Raw genomic sequence first — 21,428 nt, 5'->3', positions numbered from 1 at the left:
CCTGTCCTACCGCCCCTCCTCTCTCTCTCTCTCTCTCTCTCTTCTTTCATCCCCCCCTCCTTCTCTGTTTTCTCCCTCTCTTTCTCTTCTCTCCCTCTTTCCAGGCTTCCAGTTTATCATGTACCCAGACCTGATGTTCTTCCAGGATGTAAAGACCCTGTACAACGGCATCCTGTCTGACCCCAGCAGCTCAGTCAACCTGAAGATCCAGGTGCTGAAGAACCTGCAGAACTACCTGCAGGAGGAGGACTCCCGCATGCAGGAGGCCGACCGGGAGTGTGAGTCGCACACACGTACACACACACACACCATCGATGCACCGTAACAGAGGCTGATTGGGCGCTCCAGTATCTTAACCCTCCATGTGTGTGTGTGTGTGTGTTTTCTCCAGGGAAGAAGCTGTCCAAGAAGGAGGATCTGAAGGAGATGGGAGACATCTCGTCAGGGATGAGCAGCTCCATCATGCAGCTCTACCTGAAGCAGGTTCTGGAAGCTTTCTTCCACACCCAGTCCAACGTCAGGCACTTTGCCCTCAGCGTCATCGCCCTCACCCTCAACCAGGGCCTCATCCACCCTGTGCAGGTAGCACACACACACACACACAGACACACAGTCACTCACAGACACACACAATACAGATGCTCACTCACTCACACGCACAGACATACTCATTCACACACACACGGAAGGCTCAATGGTTCCTGCTGATGAGTATGGGTAACCCTTGCGTTCCAGTGCGTGCCCTACCTGATCGCCATGGGAACGGACCCGGAGCCCACCATGAGGAACAAGTCGGACCAGCAGCTGGTGGAGATCGACAAGAAGTACACAGGCTTCATCCATGTGAGTGGCCTGGTGCAGGTGTGCCTGTATACCTGTGTGTGTATACCTGTGTGTGTATACCTGTGTGTGTATACCTGTGTGTGTATACCTGTGTGTGTATACCTGTGTGTGTATGTGTGCGCGTGTGTAAACCTGTGTGTGTATACCTGTGTGTGTATACCTATGTGTGTATACCTATGTGTGCGCGTGTGTAAACCTGTGTGTGTATACCTGTGTGTGTGTGTATGTGTGCGCGTGTGTAAACCTGTGTGTGTATACCTGTGTGTGTGTGTATGTGTGCGCGTGTGTAAACCTGTGTGTGTATACCTGTGTGTGTATACCTGTGTATGTGTGCGCGTGTGTAAACCTGTGTGTGTATACCTGTGTGTGTGTGTGTATGTGTGCGCGTGTGTAAACCTGTGTGTGTATACCTGTGTGTGTGTGTGTGTGTGTGTGTGTATGTGTGCGCGTGTGTAAACCTGTGTGTGTATACCTGTGTGTGTGTGTGTATGTGTGCGCGTGTGTAACCCTGTGTGTGTATACCTGTGTGTGTGTGCAGATGAAGGCGGTGGCAGGGATGAAGATGGCCTACCAGGTCCAGCAGGCCATCATGGCGTCACGGAGCGGGCTGATCCGAGGCTTCAGGCAGGATGAGACCACCTCGGCGCTCTGCTCACACCTGTTCTCCATGGTCCGAACCAACCGCCAGTACCGCCGAGCCTTCCTCAGCTCACTGCTCAGCCTGTTCGACGACAGCTCTGTGAGTCCCCCTCTCCCACTCTCTCTCCCACTCCCCCTCTCTTTCTCCCACTCTCACACTGTCTCTACCTCTCTCTCTCCATCTCTCTCCCACTCCCCTTCTCTCTCTCCCTCTCTCTCTCCCTCTCCCCCCCCCCCTCGTCACCCCATGCCATTTTTGTCCTCCCATGGAGGCTCTTCCTGTGTGTGGTGTGTGGAGGCTCTTCCTGTGTGAGAGGTGTGAGGTGTGTGGAGGCTCTTCCTGTGTGAGAGGTGTGTGGAGGCTCTTCCTGTGTGAGAGGTGTGTGGAGGCTCTTCCTGTGTGAGAGGTGTGTGGAGGCTCTTCCTGTGTGAGAGGTGTGTGGAGGCTCTTCCTGTGTGAGAGGTGTGTGGAGGCTCTTCCTGTGTGAGAGGTGTGTGGAGGCTCTTCCTGTGTGAGAGGTGTGTGGAGGCTCTTCCTGTGTGAGAGGTGTGTGGAGGCTCTTCCTGTGTGTGAGGTGTGTGGAGGCTCTTCCTGTGTGTGAGGTGTGTGGAGGCTCTTCCTGTGTGAGAGGTGTGTGGAGGCTCTTCCTGTGTGAGAGGTGTGTGGAGGCTCTTCCTGTGTGAGAGGTGTGTGGAGGCTCTTCCTGTGTGAGAGGTGTGTGGTGTGTGGAGGCTCTTCCTGTGTGAGAGGTGTGTGGTGTGTGGAGGCTCTTCCTGTGTGTGGTGTGTGGAGGCTCTTCCTGTGTGAGAGGTGTGTGGAGGCTCTTCCTGTGTGAGAGGTGTGTGGTGTGTGACCCGTGGCTGCTGTATCCCCCTGCAGAAGACGGAGGTGAACATGCTGCTGTTCATCGCAGACAACCTGGCCTGCTTCCCCTTCCAGAGCCAGGAGGAGCCTCTGTTCATCATGCACCACATAGACATCACCCTGTCTGTGTCGGGCAGCAATCTGCTGCAGTCCTTCAAAGAGGTAGGACTCACACACACACCACACACACACCACACACGTGTTGATTTTGATCTGACGTGCCTGACATCATTGTGTTTGGGAGGCTTTATTGTTACACGGCATGTCACCGCAGCTGACTGTCAAGAAATGAAAAGAATGAAAAGAAAATGAACGAAAATTAAATGCTATCGAAAAATTTGATTTTTACGACCCTGTCTGTCAAAACCGTGGACGACGATCAAGTCTCGTCCCGACCTCTAACCTGTCTCCCCCCCCTCCCTCCCTCCCTCTCCAGTCCCTCCTCAAAGAGCCCGTCCGCCGGGAGAAAGACAAGAAGAAGAAGAAGAAGAAGAAGAAGGAGCGCGAGAGGAAGTACGGCTCGGAGGACGAGCGTGGCGGCGGCAGCTCGTCCAGCTCCTCGTCCAGCTCCTCGTCCTCCTCCTCCGAGGACGAGGCGGCGCGCCGGCCCAGGAAGGGGCCCCGGGGCCAGCCCGGCTCCGGCTCCGACTCGGACCTGGAGGTGGAGGATGTGGACAAGGTGCTGCAGCGCCTGCCCGAGAACCCCGCCCCCCTGCTGGACTTCGCCAACGCCTCGCAGGGCATCCTGCTGCTGCTGGTGCTCAAACAGCACCTGAAGAACCTGTACGGCTTCTCAGACAGGTAGGGAACGCGCTTGCACACCACACACACACACACACTGCATCGCACACCCTCCGTACAGCCACACACTCATCACACACCACTCGCACAGCCATGACACACGAAACCCCACACCGTCTCCAAACCTCCTCGTCTCAGTGGAGTCCAGCCCGCTCTCTAAGGAGAAGGATCAGACTGTGACACCCTGACTGACCCCTCCCTCCCTCTCTCCCACCCACCCTCCCTCTCTCCTTCCCTCCCTCTCTCCTCAGTAAAATCCAGAAGTACTCTCCGACGGAGTCTGCCAAGGTGTACGACAAGGCGGTGAACAGGAAGGCCAATGTGCACTTCAGCCCCAGGCAAACCCTGGACTTCCTGACCAGAGACCTGGCCAACGCCAACCTCACCTACGACATCAAGAGGAGGATCGTCAAGCAGTACCTGGACGTAGGTGTCTCTGCTGCGCTGCCCTTCACCCTCTCAGCTGAACCAGGGAGACGCCCTCTCCCTCACTCTCTCACCCTCACTCTCTCACCCTCACTCTCTCACCCTCACTCTCTCTCACCCCCACTCTCTCAACCTCACCCCCACTCTCTCACCCTCACTCTCTCTCACTCTCACTCTCTCTCACCCCCACTCTCTCAACCTCACCCCCACTCTCTCACCCTCACTCTCTCTCACCCTCACTCTCTCTCACCCTCACTCTCTCTCACCCCCACTCTCTCAACCTCACCCCCACTCTCTCTCTCTCTCTCACCCTCTCTCTCACCTTCACTCTCTCTCTCACCCCCACTCTCTCTCTCACCCCCACTCTCTCACTCTCTCACCTTCACTCTCTCTCTCACCCCCACTCTCTCACTCACTTTCTCCCTCTCGCTTTCACCCTCACTCTCTCTTTCCCCCTTACTCATTCTTTCCCTTTCTCGCTCCTTCTTTCTCTCTTTACTTATTTTTTCCCTCCACACTCTCTCTCTCTCTCTCTCTCAGTTCAAGTTACTGATGGAGCACTTGGACCCAGACGAGGAAGACGAGGAGGGTGGGGAGGCGTCTGCCAACGCCAGAAACAAAGCCATCTCTGCTCTGCTGGGAGGCCCCAGTCCCAAGAACCACCACGCTGTGCCCGTCGACACGGACGATGACGAGAGCGACGGGGAGGAGAAGACCCCGGGGGTACGTTCTCGGGGGGGCAGGGGGGTCTGGCTGGTGGGGAACAGTAAGGGTGTGATGTTGGAAAGTCCCTGACACCATTCTCTCTCTTTGTCTCCTCCTCTTAACCGCACCTGCTGTTCTCTTGCGTTCTTCCTCTCCTGCTTTCCTCCTCTCCTCCTCCTCTCCATTCTTCCTCTCTTGCTTTTTCTCCTCCTCCTCTCCATACTTCCTCCTCTCCTCCTCCTCCGCTCCTCTATTCTTCTTCTCTTCCTCTCTTGCTTTCTCTCCATACTTCCTCCTCTATTCTTCTTCTCTTACTCTTCCGCTCCTCCACTCTTCCTCTTCCTCTCTTGCTTTCTCTCCATACTTCCTCCTCTATTCTTCTTCTCTTACTCTTCCGCTCCTCCACTCTTCCTCTTCCTCTCTTGCCTTCCTCTCCTCCTCCTCTCCAGGCATCCCGGCGGTCCAGGAAGGGGGGGGACTCGGCCGAAGCGTCAGGCCACATGAACGAGGCGGTGGGGGCCATGGACGTCATCGCCCTCTGCTGCCCCAAGTACAAAGACCGGCCGCAGATCGCCCGGGTCATCCAGAAGGTCTCCACGGGCTACAGCGTGCACTGGATGGCCGGCTCCTACTCCGGGCCCTGGGCGGAGGCCAAGAAACGAGACGGACGCAAACTGGTGCCTTGGGTGGACACCATCAAGGAGTCTGACATTATTTACAAGAAAATCGCCTTGACGAGTGGCCACAAGCTCACGAACAGAGTGGTGCAGACGTTACGGTCTCTATACGCAGCCAAGGAGGGAACCTCCAGCTAATCACCTCCACCTGTTCACACACACACACACCTTTGCAGCCAAACTCGACATGGATCCAATATTTTGTAAAGACAGAGGACTCAAACACAGAGGACAGCTGAAATGGGAGATGGATGAGGACTGACTAGGGCAGAGCGAGTGTTGTGATACGTTGATCTGCGAGGAACTGTAAATCGGATCCCAGGACATGTTTAAGTTAAACAGATAAAACACACCAGAAGGAAATGTTTTGAAAAACATTGTGTGGGAGCTCCTTCGCTGTTGTGCAGCAACTCGGTTGTTTGGTTTTTACTCCCACTGTATAATAGTTTAACTAAAAAAACAAAACAAAACAACATGTTTATATCTCTGACAAAAGTTCTGTTTAAAAAAAAATAATAAACAAAGTGAATGTTGGAAATTTAGTCTGTTGATGTTCTTAATAAAGTGTTCTTGGAGTTTAACCTAGCAGCGGATGCATTTCTTTAGCTTTGCTCAGTTTCCAGGAAGCTTCTTTTAAAATAATCATTTTTGTTTTACTCTCTTGGTTTGTTTTACCCATGCTGTACAATGGAGTCTCTTGGAAATAATTTATTCTGTTGAAAGCAAAGCATGCAGTATAGGTGGCCGATATGCAGGGGACAGTTTTGTAAATGTAGATTTTGATGTAACGGTCATCTGAGAAAGAGAAAGGGTTCCCCAGCACTTCTGGCGGAGCAAATACTGCAATAAATTTTTTTTACTTCTCTTTGTTACTTGTCTTGTTTGCGTTTGAGTTTGTTTTAGTTGGATAGAACAGCCAGCTTCAACTAACGTCCACTTAGTCTGTTATTTTAGTCATTTTTATTATTTGTATTTGTTTTACAGTTTGTCTTGTCCTGTTTTGGGTAAATTCAGCCCTTTGATAAGAAATTGCAGAGGGACATTTGAAGTTGGTGCCACATTTTATTGGGCCAGTGTATGTTGTAACTCCATCTGAGCTGAGTTAAAATTATAGGCAAGATTTCTGAGGTGGGATATGTTGGTTCAAGAATTTCCTGTAGTTAACGAGTGTATCAGACTACTAAAATAGTCTCAAACACCAACAACAGGTGCATGGCCTTAAAATCCAGTCTCTTGGACGCTTGACCTTCTCATATAAACCTCTGGCGCCATCTAGCGAACACGCACTTGAAGCACAACCAACCAACCTGGCCGGATGTGCGTCTCCATTCATGACCTTTCACCCTTCAACTCAAGGCATGAGGCTGGCGGGCTGTAGCATTCGTTTGTTTACGAAAGTCTGAAAACATTAGCTAGGAGTTGTGCTCGTTAATACAGTTGTAAAGTCGCTTAACACAACATCACCGGACGGCACTGTCAGCAGGGTAAGATGGCATGATATGAGTCACGAGTCCAAGTTTGTCACGTTATTCGCATTCCCTTAGCCATTATTGCTAGCTAGCTGGCTGTGCTAATCTTCTATGAATATGAACTGAGCGCGCGTTTTGTACTACCAGGGCAGATAGTCAACCAAGTTAGGGCATTGTTTGTATTTTGTTTTGAGTATCCAGCCAGCAAACTAAAGTTTAAATGACAATACGAAAAAATGCCTTCTCATATACGCTCACAAAAGTCTGGACACTTAGCAACAGGCGAACCTAGTGAGCTTAGCTAGCTTGCTACTAGCTTAGCATCCTAGCTAGCCAACTTGAGGAACCTAGCTAGACTAACCATCAGATAATACTTAAACAACGCTTAAAAAAGATAAACTGTCTGCTTGGATACGGCCTTGTAGTTGTCTTGTGGAAAGACACGTCTGTTTCTCCACAGACATCGGCTTGAGCTGAAGCAATGCCGTCTAGCGTCGGACCGAGCAGTCCAGCCGCTGCTCTTGCCGAAGCTTTGGAGAGCTCTGGCCGGCTCATCGATAGACATCTTCAGGAGGATCGCTGCTTCCCAGACCTGTCAGAACTCCTCAATGTTCCTTCTCACAGTAAGTCTAGACTGTGTCCTCAGGCAGCACACCAGTGACTTTGCATCATATGACATGTCAGACGCTTTTATCCGAAGCGACATACAAATACCGTTCACAGAGAGAACACTAGATAGCGAATCAAGGATGAGAAGAGCATAGTCCTTCACCGCGTGATATGTGGTAATCAAGTCACGTTCTGTATTTTACCAAGCAGAGTGTAAAAACGACTCTCCTTTCTCAGCGTTGATGTGGTCATTTTACAAAATCGTATTTCAAAAAGTCAGCTCACGCGTACCGATTTCTTGTCCCGCAGACATGCCCTCCCTGTCTGGGGTATCCGACATGGACTACCCGCTCCAAGGACCGGGGCTTATTAGCGTACCGAACCTCCCAGAGCTTAGTGCGGTACGCAGGGTTCCCCTTCCGCCTGAGCTGGTAGAGCAATTCAGCCGTATCCTTTGAGCAGATTTGAACAGCGCTGCAAGGAGTCCTAACTCGATGAAGCATGGCTCTCTTCATCTGTGGTACTACTTGTGAAAGTCGCCTGTTTTGCACTTTCGTACAATCGGATGTATTGTTGTGATCTGCACTAATACAAGTTACTTCAAGCGACCCTGAGTCGGAAAATACCTTGACCAGCTTCATAGATATGCAGTGCAACTGCATGATGGGAGTTTTCCCCGAGATCTGCCGGGCATGGCTCACCATCGACAACGACATCTTCATGTGGAACTATGAAGATGGGTGAGCATTCAGGATTAAATGTTCCAGTTCCACCTGTCTCTCTGCGGCTGTGGAGCAGATGAAGAGAGCTCTGACACACTGTGACTGGTGTCTGTCTCTCTGACTGCAGGGGTGATGTGGCGTACTTTGATGGACTGAGTGAAACCATTCTCTCAGTAGGCCTGGTGAAACCCAAACCAGGTACAGAAGCCCTCACATTGCAATTTGACATTTTGCAGGGCGCTTTTATCCAACACGGCATAGAAATAATGCATGTAGACAGTACCCACAGCAGGAAATCAAGTGTCAGAAGTGCATAGTTCGAACAGTGTTTAGTGAGTGAGTCTAAGAGCGCTCTGCACAGGCACAGTGCTCATGTTTAGAGTGATGCACCACCAGCCTACACTGTGTCCTGGTGGTCTTGTGTCCTCCAGGTATTTTCCAGCCACATATCCACTTCCTGTTGGTCTTGGCCACCCCTGTGGATGTGGTGATCCTGGGGCTGAGCTTCCCCAAGGCTCAGGCAGGTGAGTAGAGATGCTGCCCCTTACCTGCTCCCCTCCACACACCTGCCCCCCTCCACACCTACCCTCCTCCACACACCTGCCCCCCTCCACACACCTACCCTCCTCCACACACCTGCCCCCCTCCACACCTACCCTCCTCCACACACCTGCCCCCCTACACACCTACCCTCCTCCACACACCTGCCCCCCTACACACCTACCCTCCTCCACACACCTGCCCCCCTCCACACACCTACCCTCCTCCACACACCTGCCCCCCTCCACACCTACCCTCCTCCACACACCTGCCCCCCTACACACCTACCCTCCTCCACACACCTGCCCCCCTCCACACCTACCCTCCTCCACACACCTGCCCCCCTCCACACCTACCCTCCTCCACACACCTGCCCCCCTACACACCTACCCTCCTCCACACACCTGCCCCCCTACACACCTACCCTCCTCCACACACCTGCCCCCCTCCACACCTACCCTCCTCCACACACCTGCCCCCCTCCACACATACCCTCCTCCACACACCTGCCCCCCTCCACACACCTACCCTCCTCCACACACCTGCCCCCCTCCACACCTACCCTCCTCCACACACCTGCCCCCCTACACACCTACCCTCCTCCACACACCTGCCCCCCTCCACACCTACCCTCCTCCTAGACGATTAGGGCCTTGGCTGTCATCACCCTCTGTTGGCTTATGTGAAATCTCTCCTCCCCCCCCTCTCCCGACAGGCCTGAACGACAGCATGTCCGGTGGGATGCAGCTGCTGCCCGACCCCCTGTACTCCATCCCCACAGACAACACCTACCTGCTGGCCATCACCTCCACCGACCTGGGCCGCATCTTCCTGGCGGGCAAGGACGGCTGCCTGTACGAGGTGGCCTACCAGGCGGAGGCGGGCTGGTTCAGCCAGCGCTGCAGGAAGATCAACCACTCCAAGAGCAGCCTGTCCTTCCTGGTCCCCTCCCTGCTCCAGTTCTCCTTCTCTGAGGACGGTAAGGAACTGTCCCTCTACCCTGCCTCACTCCCTCTACCCTGCCTCAGTCCCTCTACCCTGCCTCAGTCCCTCTACCCTGCATAACTCCCTCTACCCTGCCCCAGTCCCTCTACCCTGCCTCAGTCCCTCTACCCTGCCTCACTCCCTCTACCCTGCCTCAGTCCCTCTACCCTGCCCCAGTCCCTCTACCCTGCCCCAGTCCCCCTACCCTGCCCCAGTCCCCCTACCCTGCCCCAGTCCCCCTACCCTGCCCCAGTCCCTCTACCCTGCCTCACTCCCTCTACCCTGCCTCAGTCCCTCTGCCCTACCCCAGTCCCTCTACCCTGCCCCAGTCCCCCTACCCTGCCTCAGTCCCTCTACCCTGCCCCAGTCCCTCTACCCTGCCTCAGTCCCTCTACCCTGCCCCAGTCCCTCTACCCTGCCTCAGTCCCTCTACCCTGCCCCAGTCCCTCTACCCTACCCCAGTCCCCCTACCCTGCCCCAGTCCCCCTACCCTGCCTCAGTCCCTCTACCCTGCCTCAGTCCCTCTACCCTGCCCCAGTCCCTCTACCCTGCCTCAGTCCCTCTACCCTGCCCCAGTCCCTCTACCCTACCCCAGTCCCCCTACCCTGCCCCAGTCCCCCTACCCTGCCTCAGTCCCTCTACCCTACCCCAGTCCCTCTACCCTGCCTCAGTCCCTCTACCCTACCCCAGTCCCTCTACCCTGCCCCACTCCCCAGACTCTAATCACGTCCTTGTTGTTTTTGTTTGTTGTTGACTTCCTCAGATCCCATTGTACAGATCGCCATCGACAACTCCCGCAACGTTCTGTTCACGCGGTCTGAGAAGGGAGTCCTGCAGGTACAGCTGTCACCCCCTGGGAGCACACCTTTCTCTCTGCACCACATGGTCGTACTTTACCTGAATCTCCATAAAGATAAAGATGGTAATATTATAAAAATGAATAATCCTACTATCAGTAGTAGTAGTAATAGAATCTGTGTTGTGTGGTTTCAGGTGTACGACCTGGGTTCAGACGGCCAGGGCATGAGTCGAGTGGCGGCCATGTCACTCAACTCCATCGTGGCCGCAGCCGGGAACATCGCCAGGTGGCTGTCTTCACATCCTCTCTCCTCAACCCAACACCTCAGCCGCCCTCCAGAGACAGTGGCTCACGTTTCCCCCTCTCCTTCTCTCCCAGGACCATCGATCGCTCCGTCTTCAAGCCCATCGTCCAGATCTCCGTGATCGACAGGTCCGAGTCGTCAGACTGCCACCTGCTCGCTGTCACTCACGCAGGTAAGAGAAGGCCGCGCTCCGAATCCTGCGCTCTCCGTTCCAACCCGACCCGGTTCTTCACCATCTCCCTCCCTCCCTCTCTCTCCCTCTCCCCGTGTGCAGGGGTGCGGCTGTACTTCAGCACCGCCCCCTTCGCCCCGCCCCACCAGAAGCAGGCGGCCGGGCGGCCCAGCCTGCTGGCTCTGGTCCACGTCCGGCTCCCCCCCGGTTTCTCCGCTTCCTCCACCCTGCAGAAGCCTGCCAAGGTGCACAAGGCTCTCCACAGCAAAGGTAGACCTCACACTCCGTCAGTCCTCCTCACCTGCTCGCTCACCTCTCCTCCTCTCTCACTCCTCCAGCTGTTTCTACATTTACATTTAGTCATTTAGCAGACGCTCTTATCCAGAGCGACTTACAGTAAGTACAGGGACATTCCCCCCGAGGCAAGTAGGGTGAAGTGCTTTGCCCAAGGACACAACGTAATTGCATGGCCGGGAATCGAACTGGCAACCTTCAGATTACTAGCCCGATTCTCTAACCGCTCAGCCACCTGACTCAGATGTTCCCCCCCCCTCAGGAGTGCTGCTGATGGCGGCTGCGGAGACAGAGGACAGTGACATCCTGTGGTGCATCAACCACGACTCGTTCCCCTTCAAGAAGCCCCTGATGGAGGCCCAGGTAGGAACATCCGGGCCCCTGCTTTTCAGATTATTTATTTTTTATAAAAAAAAAAAAAAGATTTTGGGGGGGGAAAAAGTTTTACAAAAAACTTTTGCATTAATGATGAGGACTGTATTATACTCTACTGGGCTTTTTTCTAGGCTTCACTGTTCTCCCCGCCTCTCTCCCCTCCCCTCTTCTCTCCCCTCTTCTCTCCTCTCCTTTCACTGTGTGTGAAAAAGCAACAAAAAGAGACCATACTTCTTTACTTTAACTTGAGTGAAAAAGTGTATTCGGCACTTCAACGTTTACCAGAGTCTTTTTAAACATGAATATCTGTACTTCTACTTGAGTGAAGGATTGTGTGTACTTTTGCCATCTCTGGTATGCATACACATATTGTGTGTGTGTGTGTGTGTTTACGTGTGTGTGTTTACCTGTGTGTGTTTACCTGTGTTCCTCCAGACGATGTCGGCTGTGGACGGCCACTCCTGGGCTCTGTGTGCCATCAGCGAGGAGCCCGCCCCCCGGCTCTCCCCCCCCCTGAACAGGGACCACATCCCCCTCACAGACCCCCCCGTGGTGGTGCAGCAGCACAGCGTTCCTCCACAGAAGTTCGTCCTCCTCTCAGCCAAGGTAACCGCGGCGACCATTACCGTTCTCAAGCTTCCACAGGGCTTGATAACAAGCCGTTCATTTGAATCAGGTGTGTTGGAGCTGGGAAACATCTAGAACACGCAGGACTGCGTCCCCGGGGGAGCAGGTCTATTCCCCTGTGCTGAAAGAGATGTTGTGTTTCCAGGGCAGTCACATCTTTCACAAGCTGAGGCCTGTGGACCAGCTGCGCCACCTGCTGGTGAGCGGCGCCGGAGGGGAGAGCGACGAGATGGAGCGCTTCTTCAAGCTGCACAGGGTGAGTCTACGCTCTCTCGCTCTCTCTCTCTCTTGCCGTACACACACACACACATGCACACACCAGAGCTTTCTCTTCTTTCTCGCTCTCGCCATACACACACACTCACACCTGTGGACACACACACACACACACACACACACACTCACGTGTAGTGACGTGGCTGTGCTGTCCCCAGGAGGATCAGGCGTGTGCCACAGCTCTGATCCTGGCCTGCTCCAGCGCTGCCTGTGACAGGGAGGTGTCCCTCTGGGCCACCAGAGCCTTCTTCAGGTACCACACACACACACACACACACACACACACACACACACACCACCAGAGCCTTCTTCAGGTACCACACACACACACACCACTAGAGCCTTCTTCAGGTACCACACACACACACCTACAGTTATATATACACACACACAGCTATACATTACATTTAGTCATTTAGCAGACGCTCTTATCCAGAGCGACTTACAGTAATTACAGGGACATTCCCCTGAGGCAAGTAGGGTGAAATGCCTTGCCCAAGGACACACCGTCATTTGGCACTGCCGGGAATCGAACCAGCGACCTTCTGATTACTAGTCCGATTCTTTAACCGCTCAGCCACCTGACTCCCCACACACTCGATACACACACCTACAGCTATACACATAAACAGCTATGCACACACACCTGCACGCTCTGTGTCGTCATGGTGTGTGTGTGTGTATCAGGTACGGTGGAGAGGCTCAGATGAGGTTTCCCACCGCCCTCTCAGCTCCCAGCAACGTTGGTCCTCTCATGGGTTCTCCTGTCCCAGGTAGGAACCACCACGCTACACACACACACATCTTCATTCATCATTGCATGCCTCTGAAAACATCTTACTCGAAGATTCCTCACAACGCACTCATCATTCAGCTCCCATTTGTTATTGTTTGTGTTTGTTGTTGTTTGTGTTTGTTGTTGTTGTTCTTCTAGGATCCCCTGTGCCTGTGGGCAGTCCCTTCCATAACCCCAGCTTCCTAGCCACGCCTGCCCCAGGTACACCTGCACCCTCTCCCCCCTCCCCCCCAACCCTGCCCCAGGTACACCTGCACCCTCTCCCCCCTCCCCCCCAACCTTGCCCCAGGTACACCAGCACCCTCTCCTCCCCCCCCCCCAACCCTGGCATCAGCACATTAGTAGGGTGAAGGCTGTCCAGTAATTGATTTACGTGTGTGTGTGTGTGTGTCCCTTAGGTATGATGCCTCCCAGTATGTCCACGCCCTTCATCTCGGCCCTGCCCATGCCGTCAGGCTCCACCCCCATGCCGTCAGGCTCCGCCCCTATGTCTTCAGGCCCGGAGGTGGTGTTCTCTGGGAAGCACAACGGCATCAGCATCTACTTCACCCGAGTCCTGGGGTCAGTCCCTTCCACCTTTGAGCCCAACCTCTTTTTCTATACATTTAGCAGACGTTCGAAGCCAAAAGCAACATGCATATAGGAAAGTACAGCAGATATTCTAGGATCAGAAGTGCATGGTTCTAGTAGTATTTTGATGGTCAGAATCCTGCAATGGTCTGGAGTTAAAGTAACCACATCTCAGCTACCAGACACAGTGTAAAGTAACCACATCTCAGCTACCAGACACAGTGTAAAGTAACCACATCTCAGCTACCAGACACAGTGTAAAGTAACCACATCTCAGCTACCAGACACAGTGTAAAGTAACCACATCTCAGCTACCAGGCACAGTGTAAAGTAACCACATCTCAGCTACCAGACACAGTGTAAAGTAACCACATCTCAGCTACCAGACACAGTGTAAAGTAACCACATCTCAGCTACCAGACACAGTGTAAAGTAACCACATCTCAGCTACCAGACACAGTGTAAAGTAACCACATCTCAGCTACCAGGCACGATGCAACGACAACATTTCAATTACAGTATTAAACCGTACGGCGTAGCAAAACGTCCTAGACTCCCATCACAGTTCAACCTCACTAGCTCATGTTGCTAGTGGGCCATCAGTTGTCAGGGTGCACATTCCTGATCCGATGACGTGAGTGAAATGTGTGATGGTGTCTGAATCCTGCTCCCTCAGGAACATCTGGGATGGTAGTCTGGCTGTGGAGAAGACGGTCTCTAAAGGAGACCAGACTGTCAGCATGGTGGGTATCAGCAGGACGCTGTCACCTCTGCTGTTAGAGATGTGAGTCTGGAGTGAGTCTGCCATACCTGTCTGATTCACCCTGGCTCTGGATCTCTGTCTCCCTCTCCCCTCCCTTCCTCTCCCTCCCCTCTCCCCTCCCATCTCCCCTCCCATCTCCTCTCCCCTCCCATCTCCTCTCTCTGTCTCTCTCTCTGTCTCTCTCTCTGTCTCTCTCTCTGTCTCTCTCTCTCTCTGTCTCTCTCTCTCTCCCCCTCAGTTGGATAGTACAGTCAGCTCCTCAGATCTGGAGTCGGTGCTTCTGGAGCTACGAGGCCTCAAGGACTTCCTGGACAAGAACGCCCAGTTCAGCCCCTCCTCTCTGGGGGCCCCCAGGTAACCCCCCCCCCTCCTCTCCTGGTAACCCCCCTCAAGGCCACCAGGCCTCACATCCACATCAGCCTCTGTAGCGTGACTGTGAGGTGCCTCCATGCCGTGCTAAGGGCCCCCCTGGTCCTCTGCCCCCCACAGCTTCAGCTCCCCGGCCCACCTGCAGCAGCGTCTGCTGGGCTTCATGCGTCCGGACGGGGCCACCTCGCAGCAGGTCCAGCAGGAGCTCCAGAGGAAGTACCACAGTACGTATCTGGTCCCAGACCAGCCTTCCACCTGGTCCTAGACCAGCTTTCCACCTGGTCCCAGACCAGCCTTACACCTGGTCCCAGACCAGCCTTACACCTGGTCCCAGACCAGCCTTACACCTGGTCCCAGACCAGCCTTACACCTGGTCCCAGACCAGCCTTACACCTGGTCCCAGACCAGCCTTACACCTGGTCCCAGACCAGCCTTACACCTGGTCCCAGACCAGCCTTACACCTGGTCCCAGACCAGCCTTACACCTGGTCCCAGACCAGCCTTACACCTGGTCCCAGACCAGCCTTACACCTGGTCCCAGACCAGCCTTACACCTGGTCCCAGACCAGCCTTACACCTGGTCCCAGACCAGCCTTACACCTGGTCCCAGACCAGCCTTACACCTGGTCCCAGACCAGCCTTCCACTTCCCACCTCTAGAGGAAAACACCCCAGCATGTGGCGTTGTGTCTGATTTAAGGTTCTTGACTCCCCTCCCCCAGCCGAGGCCCAGGCCTATGAGAAGATCTCCCTGCAGGGCATCCAGCAGCTGGTGCATCGCTCCTGTCAGACCCTGGCCCTCTGGAAGCTTCTGTGTGACCACCAGTTCAGCCTGGTCCTGTCTGAACTGCCCAAGGTAAACCCTCCCCCTCCCCACCCACCCACCCCCCCACCCCACCCACCCACCCACCCACCCACCCCCCCTCCCCACCCACCCCCCCACCCCACCCACCCACCCCCTCCCCACCAATGGGAGTCAATAGTAGGGCCCCAGAAAAAAAAGTTGTGTATGTCTGTGGTAAGTGTACTTACGTTTGTGTGTGTGTGTGTGTGTGTGTGTGTGTGTGTGTGTGTGTGTGTGTGTGTGTGTGTGTGTGTGTGTGTGTGTGTGTGTGTGTGTGTGTGTGTGTGTGTGTGTGTGTGTGTGTGTGTGTGTGTGTGTGTGTGTGTGTGTGTGTGTGTGTGTGTGTGTGTGTGTGTGTGTGTGTGTGTGTGTGTGTGTGTGTGTGTGTGTGTGTGTGTGTGTGTGTGTGTGTGTGTGTGTGTGTGTGTGTGTGTGTGTGTGTAGGATCTCCAGGAGCAGATGAAGGCCGTGAGCTTCAGGGACCTGGTGACCCGGGGTCGGGAGTTGACCGGCGCCCTCATCACCGCCCTGGTCAGCGTCTACATCAAGGACAGCGCCTCGGTGGACGCAGTCAGCAACCACCTGCGGGACGTCTGCCCCCTGCTGTACAGCAGCGACGACAGCATCTGCGCCAAGGTGGGCACAGACACACGCCCACACACAGACACAACATGCACACAGACACGCACACACATGCACGTTCCGTCTTCCTCTTGTCTGTTCTCTCTTTCACTCCCTCCCTCACCTCCACACTCCCCTCCCCCCCCCCCCCCCCTCTCCCCCCCCCCCCCTCTCTCCCTCCCTCCCCCCCCCCCCCTCTCTCCCTCTCTCCCCCCCTCTCTCCCTCCCCAGGCTAATGAGCTTCTGCAGGGATCCAGGCAGGTGCAGAACAAGGCTGATAAGGAGCGCACTCTGAGAGAGTCTCTGCGTCTCTACCAGCAGATCAGCCACCACACTGACCTGGCCCTGGTGTGCTCCCAGTACAGGCAGGGTAGGAGTGCACACACACACGTGCTCTCTCACTCAGTCACACATACACTCTCCTCCCTGACACACACACACACACACGTGCTCTCTCACTCAGTCACACATACACTCTCGCATTCATACACACACGTGTTCTCTCTCATTCACTCACCCATACACTCTCCTCCCTGACACACACACACACACACACACACACACGCTTGCACTTTTGCTCACTCTCTCACTCAATACCTGGTGTGTGTGTGTACTGACTGTGTGTGTGTGTCAGTGCGTTTCTACGAGGGCGTTCTGGAGCTGGGCCTGACGGCAGCAGAGAAGAAGGACCCCCAGAGGCTCGGCCCTCACTTCTACAAGAACGGAGAACCAGAGGAGGACCAGGCGGGCCAGCAGGCCTTCCAGGAGAGGTACCTGCTGGGGAGGGGACGTACTGGGGAGAGAGGCCTGGTTCTGGTTCTGGGTACCTGAGAAGGGGTACATACATGTGGAGAGGGGTAGATAGGTGTGGAGAGGGGTACATACATGTGGAGAGGGGTAGATAGGTGTGGAGAGGGGTACATACATGTGGAGTGGGGTAGATAGGTGTGGAGAGGGGTAGATAGGTGTGGAGAGGGGTAGATAGGTGTGGAGAGGGGTACATACATGTGGAGAGGGGTAGATAGGTGTGGAGAGGGGTAGATAGGTGTGGAGAGGGGTACATAGGTGTGGAGTGGGGTAGATAGGTGTGGAGTGGGGTAGATAGGTGTGGAGAGGGGGTACATGGGTGTGGAGAGGGGTATCAAGTCTTGGGAACATTCCTCCCTCCCTGGTATTCTCCCTGTTGACTGCCCCCCCCCCTCCCTCCCCCCTCCAGGCTGTCGTGTTACAAGTGCATCACAGACACCATGCAGGAGCTGGTGACCCAGAGCAAGGCTGCTCCCCAGTCCCCCAGCGTCCCCAAGCAGCCTGGGCCCCCAGTCATGACCTCCGACCCCAACATGCTCAGCAACGAGGATGCCACCGCCCACGTGAGTGGAGCGGGAGGGGGAGGGGGGAAGAAGGATGCTCTGTCATAGGTCAGGACTTCTACAGGTTGTCTACTGTCCATGGACATTCTCAGTAACCCCCTCTCTCTTTCCCTTCCTCTCCCTCCCTCCCCTCCCCCTCTCCCTTCCTCCCTCTCTCCCTCCCTCTCTCTCTTCTCCTCCTGGTAGTTGGAGCAGATGCTTAGTCTGGCCCAGAGGTCCCATGATGAGCTGTTCCACATAGCCCTGTACAACTGGCTGATCCAGGCCGACCTCACAGACAAGCTGCTGGAGGTGGGATAACATGATAACCTGGCAAACTGAGACATGACCTACACATGGAGGACTCTCTCCCCTCTCTCTCTTTCTCTCTCCCCTCTCTCTCCTTCTCTTTCTCTCTCCTTCTCTTTCTCTCTCCTTCTCTTTCTCTCTCCCCTCTCTCTCCTTCCGTCTCTCTCTTCCTCATCATCCATCTCATTGTTCTCCCCCCCAGGTGAACTCCCCCTACCTGGAGGAGCACCTGATGCGTGTGGTGAAGCAGGACCAGGGCCAGGTGAGGAACATGGACATGCTGTGGCGCTACTACGAGAAGAGCCGCAGCTTTGGCAAGGCTGCCCACGTCCTGGCGCGCCTGGCTGACATGCACAGGTACACACACACACACACACACAGGTATACACACACATAGGTACACACACACACACACACAGGTACACACACAGGTACACACACACACACACACACAGGTACACACACACACACAGGTACACACACACACACACACACACGCTAAAGGGTTTATACAGAATAAAAACATGCACATGTATTACAAAATGTTCCACTTATGGTGTGTGTGCGTGTGTGTGTGCGTGTTTGTGTGTGTGTTTGTGTGTGTGTGTGTGTGTGTGTGTGCAGTACGGAGATTTCTCTGAAGCAGAGGCTGGAGTACATCTCCAGAGCCATCCTGTCTGCCAAGAGCTCCTCCTGCATCTCCACCCAGGGAGCCAACGGGGAGTTCCTCCACGAGCTGGAGGAGAAGATGGAGGTGAGGAGGAGGAGAGGGAGAGAGGAGGAGAGGGAGAGAGGAGGGGTGGAGGAGGAGAGGGAGAGGAGAGGAGGGGTGGAGGAGCAGAGGAGGGGTGGAGGAGGAGAGGGGGAGAGGGGGAGGGGTGGAGGAGGAGAGGAGGAGGGGTGTTGTGGAGGGGGAGGAGGGTTAGGGGTTATGCCTGTGTGCTCATGCTTGTGTGTCCCAGGTGGTGAGGATCCAGCTCCAGATCCAGGACACCCTCAGCAGGCAGTACTCCCACCACCCCTCCGTGCAGGGCGCCGTCGCCCAGCTCGACTCCCAGCTCATGGACATCACCAAGGTAACGGCACAGGAAGCACCGCTTGATTGACAGGTCAGCCTGTTGTGTGTTCCGGGGGGGGTGGGGGCGACTCGTAGTGAGAGACTGACCCCTAACCTCTGCCCTTGTGTCCAGCTGTATGGGGAGTTTGCGGACCACTTCAGGTTGTCTGAATGCAAGCTGGCCATCATCCACTGTGCTGGTCACTCTGACCCCATCCTGGTCCACTCCCTGTGGCAGGAGATCATGGAGAAAGGTAGGCTTCTCCCCCTTTAGGAGCATCGTGATTGGCTGTGTGCTCCTGTACTGCGTTCTGATTGGCCGTGTGTTCCTCTCCTGCGTTCTGATTGGCTGTGTGCTCCTGTACTGCGTTCTGATTGGCTGTGTGTTCCTCTCCTGTGTTCTGATTGGCCGTGTGTTCCTCTCCTGCGTTCTGATTGGCTGTGTGCTCCTGTACTGCGTTCTGATTGGCCGTGTGTTCCTCTCCTGCGTTCTGATTGGCTGTGTGCTCCTGTACTGCGTTCTGATTGGCCTTGTGTTCCTCTCCTGCGTTCTGATTGGCTGTGTGCTCCTGTACTGCGTTCTGATTGGCTGTGTGTTCCTCTCCTGCGTTCTGATTGGTGGTGTGTTCCTCTCCTGTGTTCTGATTGGCTGTGTGCTCCTGTGTTGCAGAGCTGGGCGACAGCTTGGCCATGAGCCCAGCGGACAGGATGAGAGCTCTGAGTCTCAAACTGGTCTCACTGGGGAAGGTCTACGCTGGCACGCCCAGATACTTCCCCCTAGGTAAGCCGTCACTACCACAGGTGTGTCTCCCCCACCCCCTCACCTCCATCTCTCATACCCCCCACGTCCCGCCTCCAGGCCCCTGGTCCCTCCAGAGACTCCTGGTGGGGCCTGGAGGTCTTGTGTGTCTTTCTGAGGAGAGGAACCAGGATGTTCAAGCTGTAATTGCTTAATTGTTCTCCTACGCCAGTGACCTGTTTGAGCTTGTTCACCCGGGGTCTGGAGAGGATTGATTTACGCACACACAGACATTTACATGTGCCCTCAAGGGCACGAACACACCTCCACACAACACCTCAGCAAGAAATCTCTTTTGTCATTCTTGAAAACGGTAAGAGTGAACGTATCTCACTTCCTCCTCCCTCACTGACTCCATTTCCCAGAATTCCTGGTGAAGTTCCTAGAGCAGGAAGTGTGTCGTCTGAACTGGGACGTTGGCTTCGTGACCTTCACCATGCAGGAGATCGGAGTCCAGCTGCCCCACCTGCTGGAGGTCTACGACCAGCTCTTCAAGACACGGGTACACGCCCCAATACACTCAATACAGCCAATAACATGCACCGTAATGCATCACATGGTCACCCCAGCCAATAACATGCACCGTAGTGCATCACATGGTCACCCCAGCCAATAACATGCACCGTAATGCATCCAGTCACCCACCTTGGGTGTCCATGAACTCTAAGGCTCATGGGTAATCAATCTACGTGTCTCATCATTCCGTGTGTGTGTGCGGTTCTGTTGTGGTCTCCAGGACCCGTGCTGGCAGAGGCTGCAGAAGCCTCTCCACCTGGTGGAGTGCATCCACATCCTGCTGTCTGGCTACGTGGACGAGCCCAGCAAGGTGCCCACCTACGACAGGTAACTTCCTCCTACGGGACCCTAGACTTCAGGAGGTTGTGACTGAGCGGGGGACTCTGTCCAGGGGAACTGTGATAGTAGTGCTGTAGGGGGGAGTCAGGTGGCTGAGCGGTGAGGGAAGCGGGGTACTAATCAGAAGGTTGCCAGTTCGATTCCCGGCCGTGCAAAATGACGTTGTGTCCTTGGGCAAGGCACTTCACCCTACTTGCCTCGGGGGAGAATGTCCCTGTATTTACTGTAAGTCGCTCTGGATAAGAGCGTCTGCTAAATGACTCAATTTAAATGTAATGTTTTGTTGTGCTGTTTTGTTAGAGGGTGTGTGTGTGTCTGTGAGAGGGAGGGAGTGGGTCTGCCAGAGGGGTGTCTCCACCCTCCCTCTCCCCCTTTCCCTCCCCCCCTCACCTTCACCCTCCTCACCGTCTCCTCCCCTTCCTCTTCTCCAGGCGCCGGTTCACCAACGTGTGTCTGGACAACATCTGTGGCTACCTGGTGGAGCTGCAGTCTCTGAGCCCCAACTCCGCCCTGCAGCACACCATCGGCAACTTCAAGGCCCTGCAGGCCAAGCTGGAGAAGGTTCACTGAACCTCCCCTGTGAGGGAGAGAGAGGAGGGGGGGGGGGGGGAACTCCCCTGTGAGGGAGAGAGAGGAGGGGGGGGGGGGAAAACTCCCCTGTGAGGGAGAGAGGGGGGGGGGGGACAACTGACTCTTCAGCTGCTTAACACCTGAACACGGATCAAACCGGCTCAAACTTGTACCATCCAGAGCTACAAACACGACCTAAATGATTCTGTCTCGAGTGTGTCCTGTGTCTTTGGCCTGGCTGTGTGTTTGCCCGGGCTGTAGCTGGTCTGAAGAGGAGAACGTGAAGGCCGTCTCTGACGCTGCTGCAGTGACCTCTAGTGGACACCTGAGGAACTACATGAGTGACCACCACCAGCAGTTTTTTTTTTTTACACAACCTGACTGACTTCACACAATTTTT

At 54.8% G+C, this 21,428-nt stretch overlaps 2 protein-coding genes across 4 annotated transcripts in view; both read left to right on the top strand.

Moving 5' to 3' along the window:
* The window catches only part of LOC136956132 (nipped-B-like protein B), a 32,933-nt gene extending 27,108 nt beyond the window's left edge, over window positions 1-5,825 (top strand). The window contains exons 39-47 of the mRNA XM_067249970.1: window positions 105-278; window positions 392-582; window positions 736-843; window positions 1,382-1,582; window positions 2,363-2,509; window positions 2,784-3,148; window positions 3,400-3,574; window positions 4,115-4,297; window positions 4,729-5,825. Of these exons, the coding sequence (XP_067106071.1) occupies window positions 105-278; window positions 392-582; window positions 736-843; window positions 1,382-1,582; window positions 2,363-2,509; window positions 2,784-3,148; window positions 3,400-3,574; window positions 4,115-4,297; window positions 4,729-5,094 (1,910 nt within the window). The 3' untranslated portion in view covers window positions 5,095-5,825. The remainder of the gene's footprint in view (window positions 1-104; window positions 279-391; window positions 583-735; window positions 844-1,381; window positions 1,583-2,362; window positions 2,510-2,783; window positions 3,149-3,399; window positions 3,575-4,114; window positions 4,298-4,728) is intronic.
* Window positions 5,826-6,305: 480 nt separating this feature from the next.
* Window positions 6,306-21,047, top strand: nup155 (nucleoporin 155). Of its 3 annotated transcripts, none has more exons than XM_067250016.1 (35): window positions 6,306-6,440; window positions 6,886-7,048; window positions 7,344-7,481; window positions 7,678-7,774; window positions 7,884-7,954; window positions 8,188-8,280; window positions 9,012-9,275; window positions 10,044-10,117; window positions 10,274-10,365; window positions 10,458-10,555; window positions 10,658-10,825; window positions 11,112-11,212; window positions 11,660-11,830; window positions 11,997-12,107; window positions 12,286-12,380; window positions 12,815-12,900; window positions 13,062-13,124; window positions 13,322-13,484; window positions 14,170-14,236; window positions 14,495-14,610; window positions 14,746-14,849; window positions 15,347-15,396; window positions 15,922-16,104; window positions 16,321-16,459; window positions 16,724-16,859; window positions 17,306-17,459; window positions 17,646-17,750; window positions 17,950-18,104; window positions 18,372-18,501; window positions 18,710-18,823; window positions 18,938-19,058; window positions 19,475-19,585; window positions 19,969-20,105; window positions 20,340-20,446; window positions 20,890-21,047. In XM_067250016.1, the coding sequence occupies exons 2-35, from the start codon at window positions 6,907-6,909 to the stop codon at window positions 21,026-21,028; spliced, it is 4,095 nt and encodes a 1,364-aa protein (XP_067106117.1). In that variant the 5' UTR covers window positions 6,306-6,440; window positions 6,886-6,906; the 3' UTR covers window positions 21,029-21,047. The 3 variants fall into 3 exon arrangements, with proteins under 3 accessions (XP_067106117.1, XP_067106115.1, XP_067106116.1); XM_067250014.1 differs by having other exon boundaries at window positions 15,347-15,480; window positions 15,913-16,104; XM_067250015.1 differs by lacking the exon at window positions 6,306-6,440 and having other exon boundaries at window positions 6,595-7,048; window positions 15,347-15,480; window positions 15,913-16,104.
* The last annotated feature ends 381 nt before the right edge of the window (window positions 21,048-21,428 follow it).

Source organism: Osmerus mordax, chromosome 14 (genome assembly GCF_038355195.1).
Source record: "Osmerus mordax isolate fOsmMor3 chromosome 14, fOsmMor3.pri, whole genome shotgun sequence".
In the NCBI taxonomy this organism is placed as follows: Eukaryota; Metazoa; Chordata; class Actinopteri; order Osmeriformes; family Osmeridae; genus Osmerus; species Osmerus mordax.
The sequence above is the reverse complement of the archived record's forward strand: the minus strand, read 5'-3'. Positions and strand labels throughout refer to the sequence as shown.